At 44.1% G+C, this 24012-nt stretch overlaps 1 protein-coding gene across 2 annotated transcripts in view; it reads left to right on the plus strand.

Annotated features, from left to right (window-relative positions):
* Nucleotides 1-24012, plus strand: part of RREB1 (ras responsive element binding protein 1) — a 127163-nt gene that overhangs the window by 59699 nt on the left and 43452 nt on the right. The window contains exons 3-6 of one of the 2 annotated variants that reach the window (XM_044917727.1): nt 3072-3196; nt 3829-4041; nt 9053-9142; nt 10548-10711. In XM_044917727.1, coding sequence (XP_044773662.1) covers nt 3871-4041; nt 9053-9142; nt 10548-10711 — 425 coding nt within the window. In that variant the 5' untranslated portion in view covers nt 3072-3196; nt 3829-3870. Of the gene's footprint in view, nt 1-3071; nt 3197-3483; nt 4042-9052; nt 9143-10547; nt 10712-24012 lie in introns of those variants that run through there. The other variant, XM_021697194.1, reaches the window with a different exon arrangement.

Raw genomic sequence — 24012 nt, forward strand, 5'->3', positions numbered from 1 at the left:
CCGCCAAATTCAGACTGTTTGTGTTAAAAACTGGAACTCCAGGCAAGTCCACTTGGCCATGTCAATGAAGATGACGACTTCTTTTCTTATCCATAATTTGGGAACTTAACCTGGGCTCCCAGCCCTCTCTGGTTCCAGTTGGAGCACACTGTATTAGAATGGGGCCAGTGATTTTTATTTTGTTTATTGTCATCATTTTATTGTTGTTGTTATTTGCTATCCCCCAGTAGTGGGGCTGATGTGTAGGATGGTATCAGGGAGCAAAGGAAAGAACGAAGATACCAAGACTGTTAATATCCATAAAGAAAAATATGTTTTGTAAATGGACCTTAAGCTGTGCAACTTCTCTTTCATCCCTGAGGTCAAACCTCAGAAGTTTTAGGTTAGTTAGTTTGGCTTATTGCCCCGGTATAGTCCAGCATAGATAGAATTAACTAATACTGGCCAACCGGCCTCTGGTTAAATTAGTGCACAGATGTGCCTTAATGCTAAGGTGGATTTTTTTTTTTCCCCATAACCTGGAACAATGAGCTACCTTTTTTTTAAAAAAAAAAGATTTATTTATTTATTTATTTGACAGAGACACACACAGCGAGAGAGGGAACACAAGCAGGGGGAGTGGGAGAGGGAGAAGCAGGCTTCCCGCTGAGCAGGGAGCCCGATGCAGGGGCTCGATCCCAGGACCCCAGGATCATGACCTGAGCCAAAGGCAGACGCTTAACGACTGAGCCACCTAGGCGCCCCAACAATGAGCTACCTTATTTTATACCGGGTCCTTTCCCTTCTTCCCTGTTACATCCTCCCAAAGGGAGAAAGAACTCAAGTATAAGATGCAAGAGCAAACAGGAGTAAAAACCTTTAGCTCCTTGGGGCTGGCGTGGGTTGCTTCTGAAACAGCTTTTCAGGGATGCGTCTAATAACTGTGCTCTTCTTTTCAGTGTAGTCGGCGGGTTCTTTTTGCTAACTGCACTTTCTGATCAGAGATGAAAAGTCTCTATTAAAAAAATATATTGCTACTTACATGTATACAAGGTAAAGGAAGTAAATGTCCATGATCTTGGTAGTGTCATGCTTTACACTTCCATCCCCAAGGAGGAAGTAAATGTAGCAAATGTTTTCCTGTCCAGACAAAATGGGAAACAACAAGTTTGCATGGCTTTTCTTCTTTTCCAACTGGGATAAGCCTTTGCAACGTTCAGCCCTTATGTTGTTTAGTACCAAGGCTATGGTTAGGTATTGTATATTGAAGACACTTGGGTGTTTGCAAGAATCTCTGTTTGATGTTATAATGACGGTAAAGAAAATTCTTACTAGTAATCTGGCTCTGTTACGTGAATATATTTTTTGATTTTATATTTATAATTTTAATTTTCATGTTGACTGTGTCTTCGCTGTCCATTTTCTTTCCCTACTCAATGATAGAATTAGAATATAATTTTTACAACTTACAACTTTACATTTAGTCCTAGAGGTGTTTAACCTATTCCCAGATTTCAGTAAACTACCACATTTTTCTTTCCTAAGTGTAGTATTAGGACAAAAGCAAGATTATCTTCTAAAGTCTTCCTGTAAACCGCTAGAAAGGTTCACTTTCTTTTTACTGACATAACGTAATTACAATAAAGAATTATGGTCAGCTATTTTATAATTTGCTGTACGTAAAACTATGGAGGAAATACATTTGAAAGAACTAGGTGGTTTTAGGATTGAAGGTATCCATTTATTTGAGTCAAACAGATAATTATGTGCTGATTGATTACAACAGTTCTAGGGAACTGATGATACTTTTAGAAATGCAGTAAGGAAGAAATCATGTGTGCGTGTGTGTATGCGTGCTTACATGTGTGTGCTTGTTTTTCCTAGACAGAAATCTCCCAGATTTTCAAAGACCGTTAAAAACAGGAAGTTTGAAGCACATTTTTTAATGGCCACCTTGCATGGCGAAACCTCACAGGGCAGCAGTCTGGTTTTTTCTTTAATTTTGGATATAGCTCTTTGCCCTTTGTGGGAAAGATGTGTGGGGTTCGGCTCGGTCAAGTTATCTTCAGTTGCATGTTTCGGCAGCTAGTCCTTTTACTTACCATTTGGAAACCCGTTACCACCCTGACTTCAAAATGTCTGTCCACAAGGAAGGCACATTTTGTCTCTTGGCTAGAGAAGTACTGTTCCTGAGACTCTCTTTGGCTCTTTTGGTAAGATTTTAGCTTGAGACTTCTCAGCTGATGGCAGCATCACTTAATAAAGTTATATCCCCAGGTTCTTCCCACTGTGCTGCTGGACACATTTGTAGCTGCTCTGGGTGTTACCATTTGTCATATCCTAGGTCACATCCCCTTGAAGTTGGAGGAGGAAACCACAAGAAATCATGTTCTTTCTGGTGGTGTTTCTAAGCCTTCACTTGGCTGCTGAGATAAGGAGCTTGATCTTTGACTACAAGTCCAGTTGAGGCACGCTGTGCGATAACAGGATATGTGGCTTACAGGCGGGGCTCTGGCTCTGGAATATCTTCCCAGATCAAATGAGGGAAGTAGTTTAACCTGCAGACTTATTTCTGGCCATACCTATAGCCGTGGTCAGGTGTGGAACTAGAAAAGGCTACATGTCCATGAGCCGTGGGTGCTCCATTTGGTCATTCTGTTCATGTCACCAGGTTTCTTTTTAGGTCTGACCTAATACCTTCTAGACCATGAGACTTCCGTGAGTTGCTTTCCTGCCTTATCTTCGGTCAGTTTTAGGTAGAGGCGGGAAGGGGGGTCAAGTGGGAGTCTGGATTGCTTGTGGGGGCTGGGGTGTAGGGTATGAAGGAAAATTCAGTGTGGGTGAGCCCCAGAAAGTAAAATACCACAAAATCGTTTTGGCTGTTGGGAGTGAGGGTGACAGCCTGTAGGGAACATCAGGTTGAAAAAACAACCACAGAATGTGGTTTTGGAAGGATGACTTAAAATCGCCTCTCTTTTGTGTATTCTCCTGAATAGAGTGGCCTGAGATTACGACAAATACATGGTTTCAGTTTTTTCTTCCCCAAGTGAAAAGACATTCACTGAATCTTTTTGCCTTTGCTTCCCTTCCAGTGTCAACAAGTGATACAAGAGAAGAAAAAAAAAGAAGCGAACGCAGACTCCTTTCCTACTCCACGTGGATGATAGCTATAGCAGGGGAAAGTCTCATAGTGTATCAGTTGGGGCAGAAAATGGAGGTAATCGGCAGTCGGGGCTGGGTTCTTCTGTCCACTTTCTGGGGTATAGGTGCATTACCTACTTGTATATTTTAAGCAACAGTCCTTTTTTATGTTGATTTGAAATTTGGTTATAAATCTGATAGGATTGGCTTCTCAGTTGTCTTCTACAGTTTGGGCTCCACGCTCCCCTGTAAAATCACCGTATTGTAAGCAGTGGAGTTAAGTGAGACCTGATGATCCTCCTTAGTTGTTAAGTCTAGAACATTCATACAGCAGTAAATGAGTTAGGGTTATGAGGAGGGGGCTGGCCAAACGTCAGCTCCCTGGGCTTTCCTAATTGTTGGCTTAGCCTTTCCCGCTCTGCCTAACGAGAGAATAGGAAAAGCCGAGAGACCTGCGTCTGCTGGTTTCGGGGGTTGTGTCGGTGCATCCGCTCAGAAAGGAAGCGAGGTTATCAGTCTCTGGCATGACAATGCCTCATTCGCATGAAAGCTTAAGTCATTTTGGGCACGAACGTCAGCTTGAACCGAAGAAGGAGGGTTTTAGGTGTTTTGACCTGACTCACGGTTATGGTAGCCATGGCCAGTGCCCCTTGGCTCTGACAGATGCTAAACCTCACAGTGACCAACGCAGCGATTTCCGATTTTCAGTTCTATGACAGAGGCTTCTTAGAAGCTTAAACCTTTGACCCAATGACGTCAAGTTCGCCCATTGGCTTGGAAGGTTCAGACTTGTCTTCCGTCAACACCATGATGTCAGCGGTAATGAGTGTAGGGAAGGTCGCCGAGAATGGCGGGAGCCCCCAGAGCACCAAGTCCCCCACGAAGCCTCCAGGACCAAATCGGATTGGCAGAAGGAACCAGGTAAGCTTTTGTGTACTAGCTGGTGACATCTGGTGGCTTCAGTCTATGAGAACGGTGGGAGAAGGATGTTCGCTTGAGCCCCAGCTTCCTAGGCGAAAACCTTGGACGTGTTCAGAACTAAACACCTACCGAGAGGCTTCAAGAGTGAACTTTTCAGGGCTTATGTCCGTTTCCTTTCATGGAGAAAATTTTCTCCGCTGTGGTGTCAGTATTGGTGGAAGCATCCTTATTCTCTGCCCTGTAGTTTGATTCGATTGCAAGCTTTCTTCACGTGATGGCCAAGACAAAGAACTTGACTTACTCCTCTACTGTGATGTGGTTCGTTTCTTTACACAGCTGGTTAATTGGGTTTTCGAAGCCGCCTCCTTGATTTTTTTTTTTTTTAACTGTCTTCAGATTGGGTAGCAAATAAGTACTAGTTTTGCTGGATCTCCCATTCCACTTTCCATCCTTGACAAAGCACAGAATGTGGTTCCAGAAAATTCCACTTGAGATGTGATTTAGTCCTTTTGAATTTTTAGTGGGCATCGGATCAGGAGGAGTGGGAAAGAGGAAGTGGGTGGGCCAGGATTGGAAGGACTAATTAATGTCTTAACAAAAGTCCGAGTCTCCTCCATTCGGAAGTAAGATGGACCTTTTGATTAACGTACCCTTGGGGCATGTGAAAAGTTGTCGCTCTTCTGTTAGCAACACATTCAGCGAAAGAAACTCGAGGAGTAAGGCAGAAGGTGAGTAGTTCTCATTTCTTCTCTGAATCTATGTAATCCCAGCTGATGACTCCACATTGAATTTTTGGTTGAACTTAATGGGTTTATACCAAATCCTCGGGGGAAGAGGCAGTCTTCCGAGTTAATCTCCATTATCAGGGATGGACCAGAAAGTAAACCTGTTGGGCTTTTGTGAATTCATTTTCTATTTTGTTAATAATTCTCCAGTGACTGTCCTTAGACAGAATTGTCTGAGCACCATCTATGATGGTTTTCTGTAAACTCTTAGAACGTTAATCAAGGCTTTTGACACAACCTGTCTTCCAGGAAAAGTCATACCAGCCTAAAATTCCTCCTGCAGCGTAGGAGAAGGGTCCATTCGCTCACGTCTTCCCCACGGCTGAAGACTTGGCAGGGTTCAGTGATGATGTAGGGTCAGAGCATTGATACCTTTTTCTCTCTTTTTTCCCTTGTCTCTGCCTGCCTCCCTTCCTATGGGTACCTGAGAAAATACTCAGCCTGTATGACTGTGGCCTGAGTCAAGAAGGAGCGCTAGCTCTGGGAAGAAAAGGTTTATTTCCACTCTCATGTGACTGTCCGTCCATCCATCTATCTGTCCATCTTTCCATCCACCCACCCATTTCACAAATATATACTTCTGGCCAGGTACTGCTCCAGGTGCCAGGCATTTTGGGATGAACAAGATACGTAAGGTCACTGTCTCCTCATCCTTCTGTGTTTGACCAAGAGAAAGTGGCGTGGGTAGTGACGAGCCCAGAGTTTCCCCGGCATAGGTTGGGTTGACCCAGGTCCAGGCTCTGGTCCCTTCCCGGTGGTTCAGAGACCGTGGGGAGAACCATAGAGCATGACCAGTAGCACCTCCTTCCCTGCATGGTGAGTGGAGGGGACTCTGCGGGCAAACGGTACAAGTGTACCTGAGCCTTTCTCATCTACTTCCCATGTCCTCCCGGGTTCCTCAGGGCACTGGCTTAGTGTCGGACAGGGAGGTCTGGGCCACAGGGACTGTAGGAAGACCGTGCATTAAAGACACCAGAGCACAGCTGCGGAGAGGGAATGCATCATCCTTACCTGTGAGCGGACGGGGAAGGCTGAGAGCAGGAGCCTGGAGAGCGAAGTCCCATCAGCGCTAGCACCGAGTTCCAGGACAGATTAGCCACAGCAGGATGCCGACAAGGGTGCCAGATTGTTTCATTATGGAATGGTTAGTTATCACATTAGCTGCTAATTTTATCTGTCAGCTCAGGAAGTCTGCTCCTTCCACCGGCTCAGCTGCAAGAACTGGATTCACAGTTCTCCGGCAGGGCTGTTCTCTTTTCTCTTGGGCTGGTTTGCAAAAATTAAATCTGAGTCCAGAGGTTTATTTCTCCCAGACTGCTGTGGATTCTGTAGATCTGCTTCAGGGTCTGCTGCCTGCCACTCCCAAGCCTCAGAGAAGGTTTGGGTTCCGGTTTGTGATAAACCCTGGACTCAGTGCCAGAGAGTCCAGGGAGCTACTCAGTATGTCTAGTATCTACCTCCAAGTGAATGCAAAATGGTTGTTTGTTGTTGTTGTTGTTGTTGTTGTTTTTAGGATTTTATTTATTTATATGAGATAGCATGACAGGGGAGCGGGGAGTGGCAGGAAGAGGGAGAAGCAGAAGACTCCCCGCTGAGCAGGGAGCCCAATGTGGGGCTTGATCCCAGGACCCTGGGATCATGACCTGAGCCGAAGGCAGATGCTTAACCGACTGAGCCACCCAGGTGTCCCCGCAAGATGGTTTTTAAAAAAATCTGCTGCCTCAGGAGGGTGGCCACATGGATGCCTGGCTTTTTAACATTTATTGACATCTTACCAATGAATTTTTCTTTAAAAAAATCTTTTTTAATGTATTTTATTACTAATCTAATAATTGAACAAAAATACCCCAGAGACTGAGTTTTGGCCCCGCTACGAGACCTCCCTCGTTATTATAGTGAGTACTCTTATTTTTGTTGTGAATACTTCTGTTTCTGGTGTTTCTGTTTGGTGCTTCTTGGCCAGCTCCATTCTGATGGGAGTCGGACGGACCGAGGACGAGTGACTTCATGCACCTCATGCCCCTGGGAGGACGGAAGGGCATGGGTGACTGGATGAGACTGTGGCGGCGCTTTTCCACTGTCTCTGGGTTAATCAACTTCCTTAGACCTCATACCTGTCTTTTTTTTTTTTTAATTTGAGAGCGAAAAAATGTGTAGCGTACCTCATCCTCGGCCCCAATGCCACCCGTGAGAAAAGCATTTGTAGCGCTTAAAATGAGGCCTGTTAGACTTCACCAAGGAGATGCCATCCTAGACATCCTCATGCATCCACTCCACCCCGTCTGCCGTATGGTGCCATTTGTTTTTATAGTCTTCAGGGTGACTAGTATTTTCATCATGTCTCACGAGCCAGCCACGAGGGTGTTTCCTGTCTGTGCCTTGGGGTTCATCCTTTTTTTTGTTCACACTTCCAGAGCATAGGCCTATATGGCACAGCTGGCCTGAGTTGGACTCCTGGGTCTGCTACTTCATGGTTCTCTCCTTTGGGACACATTGCTTGCCTCTCTGTACCTGTTTCCTCATCCAGAAAATGGGATCTGTAATAGTGGTTGTGAAAAACCTGACATTTCCACGGGTCGAGTTGAGCACACAGTTAAGTGTTCAAGGATGGGTTTTATTGGCAAAGAACAAAAACTCATTCAAATGAGTAAAGTAAAAAGAGGTCTGTTGAAGGAAGCCTAAGGGTCCAGCCTTAGAGATGGTGCCATCCCCTCTCTCCGGCTCCGTGGTTTCGCACTTCCCTGAGGACTGATGTCCTCCCTAGCTGCATTCTCATGGCTTGGGCTTGCCACGGTGCTCAGCCCAGGCCTAGGGCTACAGGAACTTTCTTTCTTTCTTCTTTAAAGATTTTTTTTTTTTTATTTATTCATTTGAGAGAGAGAGAGCGTGTGCGCACAAGCAGGGGGAGGGGCAGAGGGAGAAGCAGGCTCCCCGCTGAGCAGAGAGCCTGACTCTGGGCTCCATCCCAGGACCCTGAGATCATCACCTGAGCCAAAGGTAGACGTTTAACCGACTGAACCTCCCAGGCACCCCTACATGAACTTCCAGTTCAGGTGTTCATGATCACCTAAGGGGGTAACTTAGTCACCCCCAAACCTGGGTACATATGAGCAACTCCTGGGGAGCTTATGAAACAGTTGATTTCTGGGGTACAACCCCCCACCCCCATTTTGATTCAGCAGGTCATGAATCTGGTTTAGAATTCTAGTTCAGAAAAGCTGCCCCGGTGAGTCTGCTGATCAGTGGGAAACCCCCTGATCTCGGTCTCTAAGCATCTCAATTTCAGATTCCTGGGACAGGTGTCCAAGCCTTGATCCTATTGGTTTTGGGGATGAGGACACGCAGACTGTGGTGCTTAGGGACCGTGTGGGTGAGGAGGGCGACTCTTCATGAGTTATCTGGAAAGAGGAGCCATAGCATATGGCTAGTGATGAAGGAGCACGTCCCTTTCCTTACAAAGGTAAAAATCTGTTGCTTGAAGGAAGCCTGTCCCATGTGTTTTGAGGGAACATAAAATGAGCCACCTCACCAAGTCGTGAGCTGGTTCTCTTGTCAACCTCTGTGGAAGTCTTTATTTTGGGTTGTCATTCCCTGTCACGGTTTGGGAAAGGGCAGCATTCTCATTCTTACTACTTATGAGTGGTGTCAGGCAGGTGCAGGCAGCAAGTAAGAGGGTCCCGTTGATGCCTCTTGGCCGCACAGCTGGGCACTGAATCCTTGCCTTGTTGGGTGGATGGGGTTTTGTTAGGAGAACTGTGCTTGGGGCACTCAAGCCCAGGTAGAAAATCGTGACTGGAGCTGCCTAGCTAGGGCTTGGGGAGAAATGTATTCCATTTCTAGCTCTGCTGTGACTTGAGCCTTGATTTTTTTTGGGCGGGGGGTCATCACTGATGATTAATGCAATGGTGTTTGATAAAAACACTAATATTTATTGAATACTTACCCTGTACCAGGCACTATTCCAGTGCTTTGTGTGTGTTAATTGATTGAATCCTCATTTCAGTGCAATGTGGTAGATGCTGTTATTTTTCCCATTTGACACCTGAGGAAACAGGGCAGACAGGACCGTGACTTACCCAGGCTCGTACCCAGACAGGCTCTGGAGCCCATGTTCTCAGCTGATTTATTGCTCTGGCTCTTGAGATGCAGGTGCTTTCATCAGAAACAAGAGACACTGGCTTAACTGTGCATTGAATTTGATTTTCCCTTGTATTATGTCTTTTCAGGAAACGAAGGAGGAGAAGTCTTCCTATAACTGTCCCCTGTGTGAAAAGATTTGCACTACACAGCACCAGCTAACCATGCACATCCGTCAGGTTTGCTGCCGATTTTCTATTTCTGTTTGAAATCATTCTTCATTAAGAGAGGGCAGTTTGATCTCAGCGGATGAATTGTGTCTGTACTCCATTTAGATTTACTGTTTGAACCATCTTGAGGGGCGGTTATGAAATAAGTCTTGTGTTTCCACGTTACTCTGACCAGAATCCCCGGTCAACGTAGAATACCTTTTCAGACGTCGGCCAACATCTCGCTAACTGACCACATACAACAGAAGACCTTTTGTCATATGTGACTTGTCAGTTTGAACCAAATTTCTTCACAGTACAGTGAGATCGTAGATGGAGCCCCCTATCCCTTATATGGCTATAAACTTGTATTATGCAGCAGGGAATTTGGGATTTCTTTGGGCTTCTATATTAGGACATTTATCCTCCTCTCTTGCCTGCTGTGTCGTGACAAAGTATAGTTGAATCTAGAACAATGAAGGACTGAATATATATATGTATATATATACACGTATATATATATTGAATATATATATACACATATATATTGAATATATATATACGTGTATATATTGAATATATATATACACGTATATATATTGGATATATATATACACACATATATATGTATATATATATTTGGAGTGGGAATGGGTAATTTTTAAAAATTTTTTCTTTCCATTATTTCCTTAATCCCCATCCTCTATTACCCCCATCCCCCACCTACCTCCCCCTGATAACCATCAGTTTGTTCTCTAGAGTTAAGAGTCTATTTCTTGGTTTGTCTCTCTCTTTTTGTTCCCTTTGTTCATTTGTTTTGTTTCTTAAATTCCGCATATGAGTGAGAAGGATTGACGATATTAAAATCATAACATGGTACTGAGTAATACCATCATTTAGTAACTTGGGTTTGGATAGAAATGTTCCTTCTTTTAACATCTTCCAGAGGCCAGAACTCCAAACTGTGCAGGTTTCAGTTCTCTTTCTCTGACAGCAGGACTGAGTCAGCGAACTAGAAGAATGGACGTGGCCTTAATGTGAAGACCGTATTTCACGGTAGCTTCGTAGTCGAGGGTCCTTCTGCTCCTGTGAATATATGTGCTCAGTTAATCTCTGTGTGTCTCCAAGAAAGACCTGCAAAGGCTCCACCTTCCTCTGAGCCTTGCACACGTGTTTTTCAAAACTGGAACACGAAAGAGGAAGAAGATCATACAAAATAGTTGTTTGCCTGTGTTCCCGACAGATTTTTGACATTTGGGAAGATACTTAAAATGACAGAAAAAAATATCAGAGAAGCTGTACTGAGTGTTTTCTTGTTTTGGTTTTGTTTGGGGTTTTGTTTGTTTGTTTGTATAAAGCTCTGACTTTGCATTTTATAATAGCCAAGTTTTGACCCATCCTCCTAAGTGACCCCTGTGATGATCGCTTTCCCCAGCATAACACGGACACTGGAGGGGCAGACCATTCGTGCAGCATCTGTGGGAAGTCGCTGAGTTCGGCCAGCTCCCTGGACCGCCACATGCTGGTGCACTCTGGCGAGAGGCCGTACAAATGTACTGTGTGCGGCCAGTCATTCACCACCAATGGGAACATGCACAGGTGGGTGAGGGCTGCCGTCTGGAGGTTGACAGAAAGCACAGTGGCCTCGAGGCCATCAGGGGACTTGCCTAAAGGCCTGAGAGCTCTTGGCATCTGTGCGCTGTTTGGAGAAGTCGGAGATGGTTTTGTGGCTCCTGCATGCTCTCTCTGGTGTATTGGACGTGTCTAGCCGTGGGAAACAGAAGTACCTGGGCGAGGTCTTTGGCCTTTGGGGATCTTCAGGACGAAACACAGAGTCCTTCCCTCTCTGCCAGGTGGAGTTTCTTTGTTTGGGTGCCAGAGGTGGGCAGCTTATCAGATACAGAGGAAGCCTCAAGGAGTAGCATAGTAACCCTTGCCTCTGAAAAACTGTTTGCATATGCCTACCAGATTCCCTGCAGCCCTTCTCCTTGCAAAAAGTTTCTGGGGCCTTTGAATAAATAGTTAGGTGGCCTGGTCTTGGAACTTCAGGATAAGATAGGATAAAATGAAGAAAAAGAAGATCTGATAAATGCCAGGAATTTACTTCCTGAGGGAAAAAGAAGCTCACTCCAAAGTGGGAGAGAGCTCAGTGGTGGGCATATTAAAGTTTTGTGGGACAAACAAATAGAAAATATACTTTGTAGAAAAATTACACAGGTTTTGAGGGGTTGGAACAAAAAGACTTTTTTTAATGCTCATTTTATTTTTCCATAAACATTTTAAGAATTATGGGACTCTAGGGAGGATTTTTAAAGGGACTCAAAAATTTTCACCTTGGAAAATCAGACTATTTTTCTTTTTCTTTTCTTTTTTTTTTTTTTTTTTAAAGATTTTATTTATTTATTTGACAGAGAGAGACATAGCGAAAGAGGGAACACAAGCAGGGGGAGGGGGAGAGGGAGAAGCAGACTCCCCGCCGAGCAGGGAGCCTGATGTGGGACTCGATCCCGGGACTCCAGGATCATGACCTGAGCCGAAGGCAGTCGCTTAACTGACTGAGCCACCCAGGCGCCCCCTTTTCTTTTTTTTTTTTTAAGATTTTATTTATTCAGGGCGCCTGGGTGGCTCAGTTGGTTGAGCGACTGCCTTCAGCTCAGGTCATGATCCTGGAGTCCCTAGATCGAGTCCCGGATTGGGCTCCCTGCTCTGCAGGGAGTCTGCTTCTCCCTCTGACCCTCCCCCGTCTCATGTGCTCTCTCTCTCATTCTGTCTCTCAAATAAATAAATAAAATCTTAAAAAAAAAAAAAAAGATTTTATTTATTCATTTGAGACACAGAGATAGAGAAAGCATGAGCAGGGGGAGAGGGAGAAGCAGGCTCCCCGCTGAGCCAGGAGCCCAATGCAGGGCTCGATCCCAGGATCCTGGGATCATGACCTGAGCCGAAGGCAGATGCTTAACCATCTGAGCCACCCATGCACCCCTATTTTTATTTTTCTATATTCCCTTCCAGGTGTTATGCTGCTTTCTTTTTAAAAATTGACTAACCTATTTTTTTTTTTTTTTACATACTTGTTTCAAAAGAAAACTTTATATAGTTACTTGACTATCTAGCAGTAGTAAAATGGGGTGGGCCAGTTTATTCCACCTAAAACCGTTTTGTGAACCGCTGAGGTATAGCTAGGACACGCTGGAATAGTGGCAAATCTCAGGCTCTTGGAATTAGGAACCTCATGTCAAATCTCAACTCTGCCACTTGTAAGTTTTCCGTTCTTGAGCAAGTTACTTAACCTTTGTGCCTCATTTTCTTCCTCACTGGAACGAGATTTTTAAGTAGTATCCACTTCATTGGAGAGGGATGAGGGTTAGAGGATAATGAGTTTTGCACACAGTCGAGGCCCACGGTAAGCACTCGGTAAATGTTATCTATCTTTAATGTTTGCGTTTCTGAGTAATGCCGCAATCATCTAAAGCCTGTGGATTTCTCAGTCTGAACGCCTAGAAGTAAGGTACAGGGTGACTTTACGAAAGGTATCAGTGTGTTCGAGATTTTTTTACAAAGTATTTTACTTTTTTTTCTTTGCATATACATTTCAGTCCTCTTTGCCCCTCACCTCCTCCTAGGAGTGTTTTGGGGCACGAAGAAGGAAGTAAATAAATGCCATCACCATGGTTTAATATCCTATCTTACACTCTAGCTTTTTGCTTTTTTAACCAGCATGATCAGCCCGGTACTACCTTCATTTTCCTTTCTGTTTGCCATTTTGTTTTGTTTTGTTTTGCCTGGTCCTTCTCTCGGCGCCCCCTCCCCGCCCTTCCAAAAAGTCCTTCATCCCTTACATATTTGCCCTCTCAAAATCTGGTCCTGGAGGCATGACCTATTCCCTTCTTGGGTGGTTTTGTTGCTTTCTCTTCCTGAGACTCGTGCTCCGTGGAACTCCCCATGGGTCAGCTCTAACTCGGAGAGGGCAGTGGGGCGCATTAGGGAGATGTACCCTCCTTGGGGCTGCTCTAGCCCTGAGCACTCCCTGCTTATGGTCCTCCATGAGACAGCTTTGGTTTTGGGCCCAGTCGCTCCTGATTGGGAACATTTCCATTTTGGGAGAGCGTCTGTGATTGACTAGGACACGTGTCCAGCACATCCGTAAAGGGCATAGTTGCTCCTTCTACAGTGAGATGGTGGAGAGTGCATCTTACAGACAACCATAGCTAAAGCCATGGTGTACTGTGCATCAGGCACTGGGCTCAACACTTTGCTTTTTTTTTTTTTTTGGCACCTTTATTAATTCATACGCCATAGATTTCACCCATTTGAAGTGTCCAGTTCAGTGGGTTTTAGTATATGCATAGAGTTCTGCAGCTATCATGACCTTCAGTGTTAGGTCATTTTCATCACCCCAGAAAGAAACCCCACACCCATCAAGCAGTCCTTTCTCATTACTTCCCACCTTCCAGCCCTAGGGAAACACTAATCCACTTCCTGTCTCTGGATTTGCCTGTCCTCCCACGTGGTCTTCTCCTGTGACCCGTTTCTTTACTTACCATTATGTTTTCAAGATGCATCTGTGTTGTGGCGTGTATCAGCACCCCATTCTTTTTTACTGTCAAATAATAGTCCATTGTATGGATCTACCATATTTTACAATCTCTTTCATCAATTGGTGGACTTGTGAGTCCTTTCCACTCTTTGGCTGTTATGCATAATGTTCCTGTGAACGTTCTGGTCCATCTTTTTGTGTGGACACATGTTTTCATTTCTCTTGGGCGGATACTTCAGAGTGGAATGGCTGGGTCATGTGGTAACTCCGTGTTTAACATTCTGAGGACATGCCAGACTGTTCTCCAAAGCGGCTGCATCATCTTACAGCCCCACCAGCAGTGTAGGAGGGTTCCAGTGTTTCCACATCCTTGCCAACACCTGCTCCCGCCTGTCTTTTTCATGACAGCCATCCTATTAGGTGTGAAGTGGAATCCCATGAGTTTTATAATTGTAGTTCTTACATTTAAGTCTATGATCCGTTTTGAGTTAATATTTGGGTCTCGCGTAAGGAAGGGGTCCAGCTTCAGTCTTCGGCACTTTGTTGAAAAGACTTTTCTTTCTTTCCCCCATTTCATTTCATTTCATTTCATTTCTTTCCCCCATTGAATTGTCAGGCCATTCTTCTCAAAATTCAATTGACTGTAAATGCAGGGATTAATTTCTCTACTCGTTCTGTTCCATTGATCTGTATGTTCATCCTCGGGCCTCATGATATATTGACTTACTACAGCTTTTTGGCTAAGTTTTGAACTGGGAGGTGTGAATCCTCCAACGGAGGTCTTTTTCTAGATTGTTTTGGCTACTCTGGGTTGTTTGCATTTCCATATGAATTTTAGGATCAGCTTGTCAATTTCTGCAAGAAAGGCAGCTGGTATAATTACAGGGATTATAAAGTATGTAAATCAATTTGGGGCTCTTGCCACCTTACCAGTATTAAATCTTTGAACGTGGGATATTGTCCATTTATGTCCGTTAAATCTTAATGGATTTCTTTCAAGCGTGTTTTAAATCATTTTCAAAGCATAAGTTATTTATTTTTTTAGAGGAAAGTGGCAGAAGGCTTTTTAAAGATTGATTTATTTACTTGAGAGAGAGAGTGGAACAGGGGGAGAGGCAGAAGGAGAAGGAGAGAGAATCTCAAGCAGACTCCACACTGAGCATGGAGCCCGACGTGGGGCTCCATCCCATGACCCCCGGGATCATGACCTGAGCCGAAATCGAGGTGGGTGCTCAACCAACTGAGCCACCCAGGTGCCCCAAGTTTTATATTTATTTTGTTAACTTATTCCCTGATGTCTTATTCTTTTGGGCAGCATTGGAAGTAGAACTATTTTTTGATTGTTCGTTGCTGGTATATAGAACTACAACTCCTATTTTGTACTGACCTTGTTTCCTGCAGCCTTGCGGACCTGTTTATTCAAACAGTTATTTCGTGGATTCCTTAGGATTTTCTACATACACGATCATGTCGTCTGCAAATAGAGACAGTTGTGCTTCTTCCTTTGAAACTAATCTGAGTGCCTTTTTAAAAATTTTTTTTCTGCCTGCGAGCCCTGGCCAGCCCTTCCAGCACAGTGTTAAATGGAAGCTAAGAGAACAGACACTCTGGTCTTATTTCTGACGTTAGAAGAAAGCATTCCGTCTTTCCTCATTAAGTATGATGCTAGTTATGGGTTTTTCCTAAATATCCTTTATCAGTTTGAGGAAGTTCTTTTTAGTCCCAGTCTGCTGAGTGTTTTCATCGAGAAAGGGGGTCAGATTGTGTGGCACTTACTGAGATGGTCCGGTTGTTTTGTCCTGTCCTTCGTTCTCTTTTGGACATTCAACCAACCTCATTCCTGGGATGAATCCCACTTGTTCACATTGTACAGTCATCTTCATATGTTGATAGACGTGGTTTGCTAGTATTTCATTAAAGAGTTTGCCTATCTTCATAAGAGATACTGGTCCATAGTTTTCTTCTGAGTCCTCGTCCGGTTTTCATGCCAGAGTAATTCTGCTAGCCTCATAGAGTCCGTTGGGAAGTGGTCCATCCACCTCTGTGTTTTGGAAGAGTTTGTTGGTGTTAATTCTTTATGTATTTTGTAGAATTCACCAACGAAACCACCTGGGCTTTTCTTTATGAGACATTTTCAAAGTACTAATTCAGTCTCTTATGATAGGTCTCTTCATATTTCTGTTTCTTCTTGAGTTCGTTTCAGTCATTTGTGTCTGTTCTAGGAATTTGGCCATTTTATATAAATTATCTAATCGATTGGCTTGCAGGTTGTTCATAGTTTCCCCTTCTAGTCCTTTCTGTCTCAAGGTGAGTAGTAATGTCCTCTCTTTCATTCCTGATGTTAATCCTTTGAGTCTTCTTTATTTTTTTCCTCAGGCAGTCTAGCTAAACATTTGTCAGTTTTATTGATATTTTCACAGAAACAGTTTTTGATTTTGTAGGTTTTCCTCTGTTGGCTTTTCTGCTATTTCATTAATTTCCCACTCTGTACATTATTATTTCCCTCCTTCTACTTGCTTTAAGGGTTAGCTTGCTGTTCTTTTTCCGGTTTTTTAGGGCAGAAGATGAGGATATTGATTTGGGAACTTCTTCTGTACCACAGACGTTTACAGCTATAAATCTCTTTTTAGGCATTTGCTTTAGTTGCATCCCATAAATTTTTGTATGTTGTGTTTTCTTGTTCATTCATCTCAAAGTATTTTCTTATTTCCCGTGTGATTTCTTTGACCTGCTGGTTATTTTGGACTATATTGTTCAGTTTCCACATATTTGTGAATTCCCAAATTTCTTGCTGCTATTAATTTCCAATATCATTCCATTGTAGTTGGAGAACATACCTTGTATGATTTCAGTCCTTTGAAATTTATGGAGACTCGTTTTATGGCCTAGCATATGGTCTGTCCTGGAGGACGTCCCGTGTGTGTTCTGTTGCTGTTGGTTGGCATGTTCTCTAGAGGAGCTTTTAGGTTGAGCTAGTTTATATGTTGTTCACATTTCCTATTTCCTTATTGACCTCCATTTATTTTTATGTGCTCTGCCTCTAAGGTTTGTGGAATCATTATCCCATTTTGCAGAGGAGGAAACTTGCCTGGGATCAAAGTAACAGAGAAGGCCAAGATTTGAACGTTGGCTGTCGGGCTTAGAGACTATGCCTTTAACTACTGTCTGCGAAATGATTGATCTAGCGCTCATGTCACTTTGTATATTAGAAAAAAGCGCTCTTTCACAACCCCCCCCCCCCAAAAAAACACAATTCCATGTTGCTGTAGAACATTACAGTGGACCCTTGAACAATGCAGGGGTTAAGGGCACCGACCACTGGGCGGTCGAAAATCACAGAAAGCTTTTGACTCCCCTAAAATTTAACTAATAGCCTACTGTTGACTGGAAACCTTATTGAGCACATAAACATATATGTTGATTAACATATATTTTACATGTTGTATGTATTATACGCTGTATTTTTAAAATAAAGTAAGCTATAGAAAAAACTGTCGTTAAGGAAGTCATAAGGAAAATATATTTACAGTACTTTCCTGTATCAGAAAAAGTTTTATGTACAAGTGGACCTCCGTAGTTCACACCCATGGTATTCAAAGGTCAACTGTATTTTCCACATTAAACTATTGCAGCCAACTTACTAGCATAATACACTGTATTTGGTGATCACGGGATAACTTTTTATTAGATTTATGATGGTGTGTTGTTCAGGTATACATGGATAGATTTAGAAATGATCTTCAATTTTTTATACCACAGCCCTTGATACTATCCTAAGGTACATTTCTTATTTGTGAACAGTGTATATTAGCGTTTTTGTAAATTATTATTTGTAAATAAGCATGCCTGAGGGATGTTTGTGCTAATTTTGGGGTTTTTTTTTTTTTATTTATTTGACAGAGAGAGACACAGCGAGAGAGGGAACACAAGCAGGGGGAGTGGGAGAGGGAGAAGCAGGCTTCCCGCAGAGCAGGGAGCCCGATGCGGGGCTCAATCCCAGGACCCTGGGATCATGACCTGAGCCGAAGGCAGACGCTTAACGACTGAGCCACCCAGGCGCCCCTAATTTTGGGTTTTGTACTGATTTTATTTATTGTGAGTCACCTTGATTTGGAGAAAAAGGACTGATTGTTGAGGGCCCAAGTTCTAGTCCTGATTCTGATCTCTTAGTCTGTCCTGTCACAAAACGGCATAGTAAAACCTCCCTGAGGACTTGTACTGCAATGCAGTAATGTTTGCAAGAGCACTCGAAGGATAACAGTGTACCATGGAAATATGCTACGTAGGGGGTGTTTCTGAGTTTGTACTGTTAGCCCTGAAAGCACCCTTGTGATAATCTGTGAGCCGTGTTCCACTCCTATAGCTGTGTGACCCTAAAGACGTTGTTTGACCTCTCTGTGTCTTGGTTACTTCCATCTGTAGAAAGAAGTGATACCTGACCAGTGTTGTGGCAGCATTGAGGGGATTCATGAATTAATACATGCGAAGCACTTAGGAGAACGTTTCTTCGGTCACCAGGATTACTCTCATATATGCCACTGAGGGACAGTATACCAAGTAAACTCTCCTGTAATACCAGAAAATAAACCAAGAGGTTGCTTTTACTTTTGTTTTCTTTTTACTATACTAAATCTGGTAATCTGCAGTCAAATGCTCTACCCCTGAGCTATACCCCCACACACTAAATCTGGTAATCTGAATAACCATTAGGATTTTTGAGTTTATCACACTACACTGACTTTGCCTTTTCTGCAGAAAATTGTAAATAATGACACCTTCATTTCTTGGTGAAACTGTACTTTTGAAAAAAAAATTATAAAAATGTGAAAACACAAAAATGTGCTGGAGAGAGTGGAGTGAGATTTTTTTTTTTTTAAGATTTTATTTATTTATTTGACAGAGAGAGAAGGCACAAGTAGGCAGAGAGGCAGGCAGAGGGAGAAGGAGAAGCAGGCTCCCCGCTGAGCAAGGAGCCCAACATGGGGCTCGATCCCAGGACCCTGGGATCATGACCTGAGCCGAAGGCAGACGCTTAACCGACTGAGCCACCCAGGCGCCCCTGGAGTTAGATTTATTTGTCCCAGTGGATCTGTTCCAGAACCTGAGACTCGAATGGTGAGCTGTGATCTCTCCTAAGCACATACCTGTGTTTCATTAATCAGGGGCCAGAGCAGACCTGGGACGTGTGTGTGCAGGAATTTTTTAAAAAGAACCGTGAAAACCCAAGTTCTAAGGAGCTGCATCCTCACTGGGTTTTTAGAGCATGGAAGGAAGTCGGTCGACTGAGAGTTTGCCGCTCAAGACAGAAGTTCTATTTCTGTTTCTCTTCCTTTCTCATTTTCCTTCGGCTGCTGCTGCTTCCCCACGTCTGTGGCACTGGCTGGGATCAAGGAGAGCCAGGAGCTCAGTGGTGAGGTGATCAGGGACCCCGTGCATCCTGGGCATGCGTACCAACCCCGTATCCCGTTCTGTCTTGTTGATAACCTGTTCCAGGCCCTCCCTTTGTGTGCACGCGTCAGGTTCTGATCTTCCCTCTCTCCCCTGCTAGTACATGATTCCCTGTGGTGTGGCTTTCTAGAGCCATTTCCCCAAGGCTTGATTCCACAAGGCTTGTCTGGCGCACAGTGTCACTTAGGAACACATAGGTCACCTTTCTTGGGCCTCCCGCTCAGCCCTGCTGCTCTGAAGGGCATCTGCACGTGCGGAGGTGATGCGTATCTCTGGGTGTGCACATTCTTCCAGATAAGCCTTGCCTTCCCAGTATTTACTGTCGAGCAGCATGCTGTAGGGGGCCGATCTGGGCTCCGCCCCACACTCCTATTGCTGCATACATCTTGCAAACCAGACCCCAGGAACTAGATCTTTTTCAGTTTCAGGTGGTTCTTAACTGACAGGGAGGTACTCTGTCGTCACCCAGTTTATGAAGCAACTCCGTCTCTTTCCTTGGGCCCGCTAGTCATCTTATGAGGATGCAGTAGTTATCTCTGTTTATAAGGCGAGTCCATCTTTTTTGTAGAGTTTCTTTTATCTTAGTCGTAGGAGAGGACCCTCAGCACCCAAGCAAAAAGGCTTTCTCGATCTATTACCAGATCTGGTACAGTTGTTCAAGCTGCCACTTCCCTGTGTGCGGACTCTCATGTTTTTGAGGTTTGGAAATCCTTCATCCCAAACCACTCTGACCACAGCCGAGTGCTGGGCAGAATAATAGGCTGCATCAAGTGCAAAACATGTATCACGGAAATATCACTGTGGCTCCAGCTTTTAACTTCCCAGAACTCTTTTATCAGTTGCTCCCACGTTGAAAATTTGGATTGAGCGGTGCTTGTCTTCCAAAACAAACTTGGGAAACTGAGCCAGAGCACGCCCGCTGGGAGAGCTCAATGTAGGAAAAAGGGCATTGAGCTTTGCAATTTGCAAAACTTTCCAGAAAGCGCTGGACTTCAGAGCTATGAAGAAATGATGATATTTGAAAGAGTAGATTGGAAACGGATCTCCTTTGGAAGAAATCTTACTCTGAGATGGGTGTCTTTCTTTTGCCAGACCGTAATTGCCTTGGGAAAATAGGAAATTAATTTCCACTTTGCTCCTGATTTTACGAACTATAGACCTTTAAGCTGCAAAGAGAGCTGTGGAGTACGTGTTCCGTTTCAGACACGGCGAAGACCCTGGCGGGAGCAGGCTTTCCTAACTGGCTTCGCCATTCATTCTCCAAAGAGCAGGGTTATGTGGTCCCTGCTGGCCGTGTCGTGGAAGGACGAACATGAGGCAGGGAAATCCCCGGAACGTCATCTAGTTGTTCTGGCACCAGCTTGCTTTCCTACTGCAGCGGGCATGACTTTTGCTGTTGCTAAGTACAGGAGACACAGACCCCGAGGATGCCACTGGATAATGGACAGTCTTCAGGAACAGAGGCTTATGTGTTCCCATGATGCTGGAAGAAAACGTTCGCTGCACAGAAATGTGACCTGCTCCATGACAAATGAGACCACAGAGACTCTGAATTTAGCACACTACTCTCAGATGCTTAGGCGGAGCCAGCCCTTGGCATGCACAAGTGAACTTGGGTATCTGAACAGGTGGCCAGCATTTAAGGTCAGAAGGAGCAGGGATAGGACAGGGTCTTGGAAGGGGACAGTCACTTCTTTACCCTCAGAGTCCAGCAAGAGGAAGGGCCCTGTGAACTTCGGTCACAGTAATAATGAGTTTCTGAGGACACCCTAGAACTAGTTTTGGGACTTGCTGTTTCTCCAGAGTGGAGGTGGGCACTCAGAGGTTCAGCTAGTCACATCTTAAAACAAGTCTTAATCACCAGGTATGCACTTCCCTGACCTATTCCTATGAAAGAAGAAAGGTATCTGGTCCCATGGGAAGAAATAATTTGTAGGATAAAAATCTGGGGGTCACCCTACTCGGGACTATGTGAATTTTTTTTCTATTAAAAAGTAGGAAATGGGGCACCTGGGTGGCTCAGTCAGTTGAGCATCCAACTCTTGATTTTGGCTCAAGTTGTGATCTCTTGGGGTTGTGGGATCAAGGCCCGTGTCGGGCTCCATGCTGGGCATGGAGCCTGCCTAAGAGTCTCTTTCTGTCCCTCCCCCCTTCTCTAAAATGAAGGAAAGAAGGGGGAAAAAATGATTATGTAATGACGTTTCAGTTATCTACAATTAAATATCTTTCCCTTGAGGGAAAGACAAATCAGAAGAAAATCTCTTTAGGGGATGCTTAGAAATCTTAACACATTCAGTTCCACTTAGAAGATGATAAATGCTCTGTGACCATGCGAGCAGCTCTCTACAAAGGTAGTTGAGGGGTTTGCAGAGAGTTTAATGGTGTGTACGCAGTCAGCATAATGGGAAGGTGTGATCTGTGCTGGACACAGGACCACTTACATTTGGTGGTGTTCAGTGACTATCTGGTGGTTTCATGATGGTAGTACTTGGGTATCGAGGCAGTTTTCATCTGTCTCAGTACTATGGGTACTGAAATAGTCAGACCTACTTCGAGTGTAGTCTAGAAAGCTTTTCTTGAACCGGGTTGCAACATTTTTCTTTTTAACTAGAAAAAAAAAATCATGTAAATGTAATACTCCATTCCCTGATCATGCCTCTTAATATGCTTTTCATTCTCTTTGTGAGTCCACATCATTAAGAGGCCCAAGATTTTCCCCTTGAGCGTCAACATTGACAAATCTATGTATCACAGCAAATTGTCCGACTTCCCAGTTTCCCCCGGTAGCATTATTAAGCTTTCACCAGGTGAGTTTATTGTGTGATTATATTTAAACGCTCTTAGCCCTTTCTTTACATCGCATCAGCTGGAAGTGAAACCTGTGTGCCTTTATTTTAAATACAGTAGTGGTTTGTATAAAGACATCCTCTCTGTGTGTCCTCTGAGAGCTCTTCCTTCCTCTCTGGCTGGTGTCGATAAAGGATGCTCTGCAGAATGGCAGAGAGCACCTCCGTTTCTTAATCTTTAATGGAGCGACGTTCTGCTCTCGAGTTTGTCATCATGAGTATTAAGTGCTGTAATAAATACCCAAGCCCCTGGCTCACATAAATGTTCAACAAATTGTGGTTCCCTTCCTTTCTCTTCTCTCTTGGTAAACTTAACCCCCCCCCAGTTCCTTCTGCATGCTCATAAGCATGTATGTTTACCAAACCAAGAAGAGAGACTGTGACCTTCCACCACGAGGGTACCACAAGCTGCCATCTAAGAACCTGACAGTCTGAGAGGGGTATTTTGTAGAACAGCTGTGTGCCATAGGCCTGAATTTTCTTTTCTGAATTGTGCAAATCCCCATGATTATTTGAACCCTTCTTTGGGGGGTGGGGGGGATTTCTTGTTTTGTGGTGTTTTTCTGGGTTTTTTTGTGTGTGGATTTGCACTATTTGATAAGAGTCTGTGGTTCTTTTCAGAATTCTTACTTTGACGTTTTGGAAATCGGCAAATAGCAGAAGGCTACCACTGCAGGCCAGAGTGATTTGTCACAGAATTTTATTCTTCAAATAAAGTAAAAAACATAAGAAAATAGCAAAGCTGAAAGTAGACCCATTTCAATTGACAGTCCCTTGCAAAGCCTGTTTTATGTTTGACTGACATTCTCTAAAACATTTTCTCTTCTACTTTGTGTTTGTTTTTTCTTTTCTAATACCCCTTAACAATGAGCATAGCTTATTTTTTTGAAAGGATTTTTGAAAAATGTACTCGCAGCTGGTGCTCACTTTTTATTCAGCGTTTTTCTCCTGAGGACCAGGTCAAGTTCGGTTACACCGAAGAGGGCAGACCAAAAGTCTGCAAGTGTGGGGATGTGAAAGCCTTTTTCATCCTGTCCCCGTTTCTCAAATTTATGATCTGCTTCATAATTAAGGAGTTCATTATCGTTCAGCCAGCTGGATGCTAATGTTCATAATTTAGGTTTGCTCCTATTTTGGCAGAGGTGATATTTGGTTTTAGAGATTTGAGCAGACGCAAAAGAAGTTTCCTTTGAATGCAGGCACCGTGGGATTTTTGACCTATCTCGTTGAAATATTTTGAAAGCTCAGTTGCACCAGGTAAAAGTGGTGAATGGCATCAAATTCTGGAGCATCTGTGCTTGCCCACACTTGAACGGCCTGGCAATTGTGAGAGTTAGAAATGAGGTCACAGAAGGTAAGGTATGTGTTTGCTGGGGGTAGGATGAGGAGCGGAGGGCCCGCCTCTGCTCCAGACCCCGCTGCGCGCCCTCCTCCTCTCCCACCCTGCCCTCTGCTGATGTCCCGACAACTGCGAACAGATTCTGAGCGTGCGTCACACTTAGTTCTATAATATGAAAGTAGCAAAGTGAGGAAGAAGTTGGGGGAGGAGAGCGGGCCTGCCTGCCAGCGTTAGATCACAGACTTCAACCTGCAGCTCTGCACCTCGTGCTTTATACCTTGCATTTTTCCGCCTTTGTTTAAATATTCAACCTGTCCAACCTGTTTGGGCTGAACAAGCTGGTGCTAGCAAACATCGAAACGTGCCCACTCACTGTCAACTTTTTTCTGATTTGTTAAGGAAGGTGATTAGCAGCAAATTCTGTCTCCCACCGAACCCCGCCCCCCACTAAAAAGTGAACAAGCAGCACAGAAATCTTAGCATAGGAATTCATCACACCGAATCTCCGCTCACCTGCCCTGGGCATGAGTGTGTGCCAAAGGGCCTTTCTCCTCGGCCACCTTTGGGGCTTAGGTTTGATAGAGAGCTTGTTGGTCTTCAGTCAGGAGAGATTTTGTATTTCCTTACACGAGAGATTTGGTTGCATAATAGGTATTGGTGTGTAGTGTCAGCACTTAATTCTTACTCTTCGTGCTTATATAACCCAGCTCACAAGAGAGGACTGTTGCAG

This window comes from Neomonachus schauinslandi, chromosome 8 (assembly GCF_002201575.2).
Source record: "Neomonachus schauinslandi chromosome 8, ASM220157v2, whole genome shotgun sequence".
In the NCBI taxonomy this organism is placed as follows: domain Eukaryota; kingdom Metazoa; phylum Chordata; class Mammalia; order Carnivora; family Phocidae; genus Neomonachus; species Neomonachus schauinslandi.